The following is an 11,060-nucleotide window of genomic DNA, read 5'->3' on the forward strand; positions in this document are numbered from 1 at the left end:
ATGAGCAGGGGAGGATGTGGGGCATCCCATGCCTGCTAGTCCTGACCCTGCATGTCTGGGGACCCTGAAGTGAGCAAAGGTGCCAGGTGAGTTGTGTCTTCTTATTAGTATGGCTGAGAGGAGACCCCTGAGGTCCTCATGTTCTGCATTCTAGCAGTGCTGCATCCTCCTCCTTTAGAGTCTCTCAAACCCAGCTGTGCCCCAGCTCCCACAGAGCGCCAAAGAGCTGCTACAGTGATCTTCTGTCTCATTTGTCTTTCCTGCTTCAGGTGTGAGAGCACAGAGGAATACGATTATGATTACCTCAGCATCAATAAAACCTGGGTCCTCACCCCCAAGGCACAGGAGACTGATGCCACTCAGATCCTCAACTCGCTGCTGAAGAACTATGACAACAAGCTGAGGCCCGACATTGGCAGTAAGTGTCCCCTGAAGGTCCCTGTGACCATGGGTGGTGACCTGGCCCAGCTGTGCCTCGTGTTTTCCATGCTTTTATGGCTGCCATAGTTGGGGTTTTTGGTGGCATAGAGCCACGCTGATCCCAGATGCTCCCTTGGTCCTCAGATCTTCACAAATAATCTCAGCCCTAGCTCACCATTACCTATTTCATTTTGTTTACAGTCAAGCCCACGTTTATAGATGTGGATATCTACGTGAACAGCATCGGGCCAGTGTCTGTCATCCAGATGGTGAGTAGAGTCATTGCTACAGGGTCATTGTATCACCACAACTGAGAGCGTGGGATGTAGCTGGCCTCGTGCTGTTGGCAGGTTGTGTTGTGCTGGCTAGATGTGGTCTGAAGGGGATGTTGCCATGAGAAGAGGTGGATTTGTTTCCCTTCCCTCGGGAAGAGGTGCTCTGACCTGCTGATAGCTAGAGCTAGAAAGGATTCACAGCCATCTCTGTTTAGGAGCAAAGGTCTTTGAGTGCCCTTGGAGAGCTCAGCAACCTCACCATGCTCATGAGCTCAGGGAGAAGGATAATGATGCTCTGTGGTCCCCACTGGCAAAGTGTGGATAGTCGCCTCTGCCTGATGGCTTTGCCCTCTCCTGATTGGGAAGTGTGTGGGCATCAGGATGCTCAGGGCATCATCCTTGGTGAGCCAGTGTTGTGCTGGCTGGGAAGGGGAGCAGTGCTTCCCAGGAGGACTGAAATAGGTACCTGCAGATTGTTTCCATGGCAATGGTCTGATGATGTGGAACTTGGATGCCCAGGCCTGGCCTGCAGTGCTAGGGAGGGGCACACAGGTCCCATGGCTCTTCTCCATTACACAGCACCTTAGAGAGATGTCACCACGACTGTGACAGTTTCTGCTCATGGCTTGGGATCCTGCTGCACTGAGAGCTACAGAAACACTTGTTCTGAAGAGCCCCCAGGCCATGCACTGAAGAGCAACTGTTGATTATTTTTCATAGGAAACTTCCATTATTACTTTCCCTGCGAAGTCATTTTCCCTCTTCTCTAGCAAGAAACAAACATGACTGCTGTCAGGTTTAGAAGACTCCTTTGAACCACTGGGCAGTGGGGTGGAGAGGACAGGAGAGGTACAGCCAGGACAATTTGACTTTTCTTGTCTGTCAATGCAAAACAGAGCAGAAACAAAACCAGCCCCCTTAAACCGGAAAAAGAAAGTTCTCGGGATGGGCATGTTATTTTTAGTTTCCCAAGTAGAAGATTTCCACTGAGCATAGCCCTCTGGGTATGGAGGCATTGTAGCTGTAGTACCACTTCCACTCCAGGAAGAGTTTTAAAGCAGCCCTTCTGACTAGCCACATCTGAGCATGTGCCTCTGAGCAGCATGTGCTCACCAGATGGTTACCTGGCTGGGTGCTTGCTTGCATGATGAGGAACCATCAGGAGGCTCAGCAGGGATGGCCTCAAGGCAAAAAGTTACCTTCCTTTGTTTCTGTGGGCCTGGTCTCCAGGTGAACCACAGCCCAAGCCATGTGGGTGTCATCCCTGGTTGCCAGCAGTTACCACAAGCTCCTTCCATCCCATGCGGGTGTGTGGACTCAAAGCCACAGCAACGTAAGAGCAGCAGTGCAGGGGGAAGGGTGCAGGCATTTGGTGTACCCACATCCCTGGCCGTTACTGTGCCTCGAGGTAGAGCGTAAGAGTTGTGTTATAGGTGGCTGCCCCATCTGCTTTGCACTGCCCAAGAAAACCACGCAAAACTACAGTGTACATCCTCATTCCTTCTCTTTACCTCTCATCCACTTACTTTACCCTTCCCAACCCTGCTGGAAGTTCTGCTTTCTTCCCTGTTGCAGGATCACTACATAACCACGAACGTGCTAGCAGTAGAAAGTGGCTTATAAAATCCATTCTTGCATCCAGAGTTCATCTCCTGCTAAAAGGAGATACCAGGCACTGCTGCTAGTCTGGTTTCCTAAGAAACATAACTTACGCCATGGTGATGGCTACATCCATCCCAATCTCTCAGGTTTTTAGATCCACCAGGCTAATACCAACTATATATGGCTGCAGGTATAGGAGCTTCAGGCATATTCAGCTTCTCCAGTATTTTTGTGGAAACAGGATGCAGGGCAGTGACAACAGCCATCCCCACCAAGGGGAAGAGCTGTTGTGGGAACTCGACCCTTACAAGACACCAGAGAACCATGGGAGATGCTGCTGAAGACAGCCCTGACTGTTCCTAGAGCAGTTCAATCCATATGGTTGGCTCCTTCTAAGCATCAGCGGAAGTTTTACACTCTATGAAGTGGGGTTCCACAACTACACAGCATCCCAGGGTCTCCCAGTGTGCTTCAAGCAAGCCAAGAGTGTGAAGGCAGGACTGGCAATTGGAATTGCTTATATCTGCTGGGGAAGCTGCTGCCACAGGGCTGATCTACACATCTTCAGCCTTCCCACGTGAGGAAAGGATTGCCATTCATGGGAATGGTATGGTGAGGAGATGCTCAGGGAGGGGAGGAAACCACTCAGTGTTGTAACAGTTGAGGGACTTTGGGGCATCAGTTGTAGCTGTCTCTCTGAAGTGCCCAGATGCTACTGGCTACATCCCAACAGCCACCGGTGATCTCAAGACACATCCATTTGACTCTCCAAGTAGATTCTCTATGGTCACCTCTCCTTCCCCTCTTCCCTTCCCTTCCTTACCTCTCCTTAGGTAACTTCCTAAACTTGAATCTGTGATGCACTTGAACTTTAAACCTTTCTCCCTAAGATGCTGGGCTGATACTAAAAGACCTGAGGACAGCTAGACCCAGGTCTCGTAGCCTTGGATGGCAGCTTTCTGCCATCTGTACTCTGAATACCTCCCCCTGCTCATGAGAGAGGCTGCATCTCACTATATTGTCACCTGAAGCAAGAGAAAGGGGCTGTGGCAACACTGCGACGGTGTCGCCTCTAGATTTGGCTGCTTCACCCACTTGTTTAGTGTTTGTTTGCTTTTCCATGCTGATGCAATGGATTAAGTCATTCTGTGGGTCATGCCAGCCGCTGGCAGGTTGGCACCAAACCTATGGTACAGATTGTCTGCTGGGGATGTCATTCCCATTTGCCTCTTTTTATGTAGCTTTTCCCAACCTGAGCAGCTCTGCCTTCTCCCAGCTATCAGGCCCATCCCACATGCCTGATCTTTCTTTATTCCCCTATGCATCCTGAGGAAATGGACATTTCTGAGGGAAGGAACCAGCTAGATCTCTCCTGACCCCATGGTGAAATTTCTCTCTGCCACAGACAGAGAGGCTCGTGTAGGCTGGAAGCCCGCTGGAGGGGTAATGTCCCACTGATCTCTTTTAGGTGCATTATGATGGCAGCATCTTATGTAAGTATTTCCTTTTCACATACCAGGCTATGTAGAAGATAAGAACCCAGTTCTGCTTTTAAATACAGCAGCATTATTGTGGTTATCAGCTCAGGCCAGCATGGTCTATATAATCTGAAGCTGAAGGCTATAGCATGGCCTGACACACTGGTGGCTCCAACTTAAGCAATGTAGTTTGAATGCTGGTGTCCCATGATCTTCTGTTCACACCTCAAATGGTTAACTACTCGCCACATCACTGCCTTCAGCCTACTGGTGCTCTGTCAGGCATTGGAAGTTGGCCCTGCGTAGCCACTGCTCAACCTCGAAATGATAAATCACGTCAGAATACAAAAGTGAATCCAGTCCTTAAAAATTAATAGGTGATTTGAAAATGTCCTGTGCTGGGTGTGAATTCAGCATCCCCTCATCAATCATTTGTCATAAATAACATTAACAGTCAGGAGCTGGCAGAAGGCAGGCAAGTTTGGAGGGGGGAGAAGTGTAAAGTGATTTCCTGTATCTTTTGTAGACCAGAATGGCAGTCTTGTTGTCCATTAAGGTAGCTGAGCAAATTTACATTCTCTTCTTCATGGAGAAAGGACCCTCTGTGCTCTGCCAGGCAAAATGTGGCAGTAACCAGAAATAAAGATAGGAGACAGTTAAATGATAGGAAGTGGGATGGGGCTTGGTTGAAAGAGGATGGGCTGAGAGGGGAACAGTGCAGAAGAGTGGGACCATCAAGTCAAACAGCTGTTTGCTCCAGATGTTGCATGGACTGGGACTTCCTCCCTGTTGTCGTGAACCTGTTGTCTTTGGGTGGGATGGGGACACTTGGTACTTCTCAGGTGGTGGGAAGCTGTGTTTACACCATCAGAGAAAGGATGTGCTTGGCCATGAGCCCTTGAAGAGCCGCCTGCTGCTGCTGGGTGCTGGCCAGCAGCACCTCAAGCCAAATGAGTTATCACCCACAGCACCGCAGCTTTCCAAGCTGTGTCACGAATCTGGATGCCCAATTAGATTTCCATTAACACAGAGTTTAGATGTCCTTGGTTTACCACTAAGCTGAGCCTGGTGCAAAGACCCATCTTGGTTCTCTCAGCATGTTTGTGGGGAGGGCAGCGGCAGCAGAGACCCACAGAGGAGACTTTGGGTTCACTTTTTTTTGCTGACTGGTTCTTTACTGGAGGGATTTGCTCCTAGTTTTATTTTGTAATGGCTTTATTGCTATAGATTATAGTGTTAACTGGTGTCAAGGGCACCTAGACTTCTGGGTCACCTTCCTTTAGGGGTGCTTAACTCTCAGAAAATGATGCTGTAGAAATAAAGTGGCTGCCAACTACTTGGGCTGAGTGTCTTCAGTCCTGTGGATGTCCGTGAAGTGCCCATGAGAGCCAGCATGGGTGGGAGTGGAAACAGTGCTTGTATTCTGAGCTTGGGGATGGAGCCAGTCCTGCCCAGAGCTTTCCAGATTCCTCCTAGAGATCAGAGCCGAATGTCCTTCTCCCTTTCTTGCCCAAAACCAAGCTTGAGGAGTTGAACACCGAGAACGTAGCCCAAACACTGCAGTAGCCTCCTGGCCGAAGTGAACGGAGACATGCCACTCATCCAGGGACCTGCTGCCTTACCTGTTTCAGGTATCTAGGGTCAGAGCCAGTGCAGTTGGGGCTAGTTTAGGTGCTGGAGACTCCTCTCTTTGGTATGTGTGAGAATATGCCCTTGAGTGCCAAATTCTGTAGCAAAACTTAATGACAGCTCTTCTGCTGGGATTGTGCATCACCTCAATCTGATTCCTTACTGGTAATGAAGATGGAAAGAGCAAATTTGGCCTCCAACATTCACTAGGGGCTCGATTCTGCTGCCTCTGAAGTGCCTGTGATTTCCAGCAGGTAGGGCTAAGCTCCTGCCTCCCTTATTGCAGCAAATTATTTCCTTATCTCTGGCTGTGAGCAGGGGACTGCAACCCCAAGAGGGTGATAGTCCGAATACATGTGTTGAATATTCTGCCCTTCCCTCTTCAGGAAGGAGATGCTGCACACAATTAAATTCATAATGCTGTGCCTGGCTGCATTAGTTACCATGCAACACGCTAACAAAATTGAGGATGAAGAACATATTTTCCCACGTCTGTAGTACTGCAGAATAGATTGAATAGATTTGCATGTGAGGTGAATTTGTGAAAACACTGTGAAAAAGGGGGAGGGAGGGAAAGGAGAAATGTTTATTCGTTATCAGCTGATGAATAATTAATTTACAAACGTTGTCTTGTTAAGTATAAATTAAATCCTCATTTGACACACTTTATAATTTAGAAGTATAAGCCCAGCATGAATGAAAAGAACTCCCCACTGACTGCTTTCATGTAAATCCCAAGGAGCCAGGGAGGGAGGTTTGCCTTTCAAAGTGAAAGCTGACAAGGGTTAGCAGTGAGGAAGGGAGCTGCGGTGACAAAGCCTGCTTGGGGACCTGGGGCACTTCATCACTGCTTTTGGGTGCTCTCTGTGCAGGGATGGATTAGCAGGGCAGGGAGGCAGTGGCTGTGGACACAACCCTCTTCCAAGGATTGCTTCCTCCCTACTCGGAGCTGCTGAACTGCAGCTCTTTAGGTAAAATCCCCATTGATGCCCCGTTATCAGTGGGCAGCAAGCTGGCAGCTGCTTGTGAATGGCTGAGCTACCCCAGCAGCAGGGGCCAAGATCCCCAGGAGAGGAGCCAGGCTCCACTGAAGCTGTGCAGGGCTAAGCCACCTATGTGGAGAGCACAATTTGAGGCATCTTCACATGGAAGTGGAGCTGCATCCCAAGTAAAGGCAGCTGTGCTTTGTTGGAAGGCATTAGTGTGGGAGTCACAGCGGGAAGCCCTGGGTTACAGCCGTGGTGTCCTGCTGCAAGGCTTGGGTTAATATCTTCGTTTCTTCTTAATAGATGGGGAAACCGAGACCGGTAATAATTGTCTGGCTCTGAGGAATACTTAAGTCCTGATTATACTTAGCTTTGGCTGCTTTGGAATAAGTAGGAAGGAAATGAAAATGGCACACTTTTTAAAAATGCTTGAATATGTTTCTCTGGAGCACAAGATAAGCCTATAGGTAAAGGAAATTTGTTACCTCCCTCCCCCTTCTTCCCTGATAATAATAGACTCCAGCAGTTGCACAGCACTTCTCAACTGAAAGGACTTCAAAATGCTTCAGAAGTCATCTGTCTAGGAGGCAATAGCCCAGATGCACCCACTTCTGTGGTGGACTGCAACACCTGAAGCACACCGCAAGTCTCTGTCAAGGACTGTGCGCTCTTCTTGGCCTGCCTGGTGTGCAGAAAGAGTTGGGCATCAGCATGAATCCAGCGAGGTCGCACAGGATGCGTGCTCTTGTAATGAGCTAGGTTGGGTTTGGTCCCTGATAAAGATGTGTGTCGTACAAACGTAAGTGTTGGGAAATGGGTATTGCTCACTAAGGATGCCAGTGCTTTATGTGGCCATTAGTTTCCATGCCTGAGTGATGGCTCAGCACCGCTGGAGCTGATGGTGCATTCACAATGTCTTCGTAAATACTCATTTGTTTGGAGAGTGTTCAGATCTCCTGAATCCTTGATGTTCAGACTCATTCCTGTGTGCCCAAGCGGTAGGAGAGAACCTGTCCCTCATGTAGCTGTTCGTGTTGGCGTGACGGTGAGGTCGGGCACACAGCAAAGGGCAGTGCCTGTCCTGTAGACATTGTTTGTCGTTGCCTTAAGGAACAAAATAAATCGTGAGGCCAGTGAGGAATAGCACCAGTCATCTGTGACTTGTGGGACAAAGCACAAACCGCAACAGAAGGTCTAATGAGATAAATGAGTTACTCCCATCCTGACTGTATCCCAGGAGCTTCCGCAAGTTTCAGGGTCTGCTCCCAAACTGGGAAAGGGCTCATTTATTCACCATGAATAATTCAACTAGTGCCTTTTATTATCCAGAACATACACTAATCCCCTCCAGATATTTTCTGTGTGACATCCATGTTGGTATTTTATTTATAGGCTGTTTATTGTGCAGGAAACACGAGGAGCCTGTTATCAGGGAAGATGAACAAAAAGCTGGGGTTTTTCCTTTAAAATTGGGAGCTAATAAAATATGAAAATCTGGACAGCATCTTCCTGGGGAGAAAAGTGCTTTTCTTCAGAGGCATTTCTGGAGAGCAAAGCCCTAAAGTTAATTAACATCTGTGCTCACAGCCTGAAACTAAATGGGGAATGTGGCCGTATTCAGTCATGTTTCTTGTGCTGCAGCATCAGTCCTGGCACACAGGTGCCTCCACACAGCTTGGGCAGCCCCTGGCCCTCCAGCAATAGGGGATAAATCAACATTCATAATGAAGCAAGCAGCTCCTGTAGTTCCTTCACGGATCCGATTTCTGGCCTTCTGCTGGCAGGAATGGCTCAATCCTGCATTCGTTTTGTGCCAGCCTTTGGAGAAAACCCACGTTTCTTCAGCCAGGCTGAATGCAGAGGGGTTGGTTTCTTGCCCTGAACCCTTGCAGGCGTGCTTCCCGAGTAGCTGGTGTGCTTATCATGCCCAACTTGGGAATGTTGTAACTCATATTCCTCACCCTTGCCCACATAAAACCTTTTCTAACGCAGCTCGTGACCACAGCAGCTACACGCTTGGTCTCCTCTTCTAGAAGAGTGTGCCAGCAATTAGATTTCTACCTGTTAATGGACCATGATGACAGCCTTCCAGTGACCAGGAGTCTCTCCTTACTGGACCGGGCTGGAGGGACATTGCCTGCCTGGGCAACCAAGGCAGCTAGCAGCTCTCTCTTGGTTTGGCAGGAGCTTTGCCCTCTGGCAAGGCATTAAAAGAGGCTTTGCTGTGATGCACATGAATGGGTGGTGGGAATGCAACCTTGCCCATCACACACCGGTAGGGATGTGCCTGGGACATGCGGGCTGAGGCTTGGAGCTGCAGCGTGCAGCTGCATCTTGTGGGGGAAAGCATGGATGTAGCCATCTCCATCACAAGCATGTTAGCTCGTGGCATTGCTCCTTCATACAGAGGCATTGTGTGCATGGACAGGCAAGGAAGCATGTGTTTGATTCAGGTACTGATCTGTGCTCTGAACCTCATTAAATTGATTCTTCCAAGTCAAAGGGAAAGCACTATTGTGTCAAATTTGAAAGATATAGGCTCTGAGCTGTACCAATAGTTTTCACTTGATGGGCTGAATTATTTTTAAGGCAGGGTTGATTTATTTGAACTGAAGGCTTTAGATCTCTCCACAGGAAAGGTCTGGATATTTCAAGTGTGTGAAAGCCAAGTCAAAGAGCTGGTCAGAGGCCAGGGTTTCTGGTCTAGGGTGAACAGACAGCACTGTAGGGGAGGAAGCCTCATTGTCTTCTCCCAGTTGAGACAAACAGCCAAAATTCTTCCACGTTTCTGAGGGAAAATAGGTCTAGGGACAATCAAAATATTTATGTTTAGTATCATCAGATTGTTTTGATTTGCTTTTCATACGGTGATAAATCCTATCCTATAAGTAAAGCATGAAAATGAGCATTTGAAAATAAAAGTGAAAATGAAGCGAATCAAACGGATAAGGGTAAAGCAAAATGCTTTGAGAGCTTACAGAAGAAGAAATGTGTCTGAATGAAATGATGAGGTTGAGGAAATTCATTTTAGCTTTTGAGAATTTTAATATATTTTCAACAAAACTTCTTTTTTTTCTTTCCAGTAGAAATCAGTTCTATTTATTTCATGCAACCAGCATCTCCCGTAAAAGGCTGATGTGAAATCTGCTATAAATGTGTTACGAAATGGAGACCATTTCTCAGAATTCAGTGGCACTGGGTAACCAGAGGCAATATGCTTCAAGGACCTCTTCATGCCTTGATGTTAAAGGCTGGATATTCAGACTATTACATCCCATCTCCGTGCACAGGAAGAGTTTAATTGCCCATGATACAAATTGCAAGTGAGCAGCAGTGGAGCAGTGATACTGCCAGCCGGAGCCTCACTGGGGCTGGCCAGGCTGAGGCAGTGCTTTTCCTCTCCTCCCTGCAACCCCTGGCATCCCCCCTGTGCCTCCAGGCACTTCTTTGGTGCCTCTGCACCTTCAGCTTGGTGTCTTTTGTGCTGGCAGGAGATACACGTTAGGGGCAACAAGTGGGTGGGCAGGTAGATCTTCACATGCTGCTGGTCAGCAGCAATCCATCCTTCCCCGCTGGTGCTGCAGCAGTTTCACACTAGCACTGCTGGGACTGGACCCACCAATTCCCAGTGCAACAGCTCCTCAAAGCCCCAGGGAAATCATGCTGGCTGCGTGGGGCACTGTGTTTGGTCAGGGTCTTGGGTTTGCCATGTGCTGGGCTTGGTGTGTGCTGGTAGCATGAAGGTGATGGGACCTTGGTCTAAGACTTGCTTGTCCATCTTCGTGTCCAGAAGGCTTCTCTGTGAGGATTCCTGCGTTGTGCTCTGACCTGCAGTTAGCTGGAAATGGCTCTAACCATCTGATCAGCTTTGCTCAACAGGAGAATTGCAGGCAGTGACAGTGGCTCACCCACAGGCAGATGCACATGGGATGTGTGAACCAAAACACTTCTGTGGGTGGGGAAACACCTTGTCTCCATGTGGCTGGGGAACAGGAGAGGTCAGAGTGGGGACTTTACAAATGTTGTAAGCCTTGTTTCTGATACTTCCCCCAATCTGCTTCTGTTTCCCTCCAGCTTTGCCAGTGTACCTGTTACACCTCCCACTCCAGACCTGTGCCCCTTGGTCTATCATTCTCCTCCACAGAAACCCAAAGCCACCTTAGGAGTGTAGTGAGGACACGTGGGGTAAAGAAGTGGGAAAAGCCTGTGGGAGTTAGGTTGGTTATTCTTACAGCCACAGGGAGAGGTAGGAGGATTATGTTGAGGTGATAACTAGCTGATCTTCTCTTCATTTGCTTCTTGAAAAGATAAGCTGAAAGCAAAGAGAACTATAATATTCAAGACAACTCTTTCCTTTCATGATCTGGCACTCGTGGACTGACAGACCTGTCCAGAGCTTGCAGCCTTAGTTTGCCACATGAATCTGCACCTTGTGAGAAGGAGAATGTGAGAAGAGCACAACGGACCCAGGTTGCCCCTGCCACAACAAGGAGCCACAGTGGTGACTTGGAGCAGTGTGCCAGAGGGATTTGCAGAGTAAATCTCACCAGGGAGCCTGGGGAGGAAGAGTCCTGCAGAGAAGGCAGGGGATGGATGGAAAAGTGGGAATGGGGATGTCGGGCACCCAGTTTGCACTAAAAGGGAGGAGTGAGCCATTGTTCCATTCACGC

General features: G+C 48.6%; 1 protein-coding gene across 1 annotated transcript in view; it reads left to right on the plus strand.

Moving 5' to 3' along the window:
• The first annotated feature begins 51 nt into the window (after positions 1 to 51).
• Positions 52 to 11,060, plus strand: part of LOC104404522 (gamma-aminobutyric acid receptor subunit gamma-4) — a 27,259-nt gene continuing 16,250 nt past the window's right edge. Inside the window, exons 1-3 of the mRNA XM_010012970.1 lie at positions 52 to 86; positions 195 to 418; positions 622 to 689. Of these exons, the coding sequence (XP_010011272.1) occupies positions 52 to 86; positions 195 to 418; positions 622 to 689 (327 nt within the window). The remainder of the gene's footprint in view (positions 87 to 194; positions 419 to 621; positions 690 to 11,060) is intronic.

This window comes from Nestor notabilis, unplaced genomic scaffold, assembly GCF_000696875.1.
Source record: "Nestor notabilis isolate BGI_N333 unplaced genomic scaffold, ASM69687v1 scaffold13794, whole genome shotgun sequence".
NCBI lineage: Eukaryota > Metazoa > Chordata > Aves > Psittaciformes > Psittacidae > Nestor > Nestor notabilis.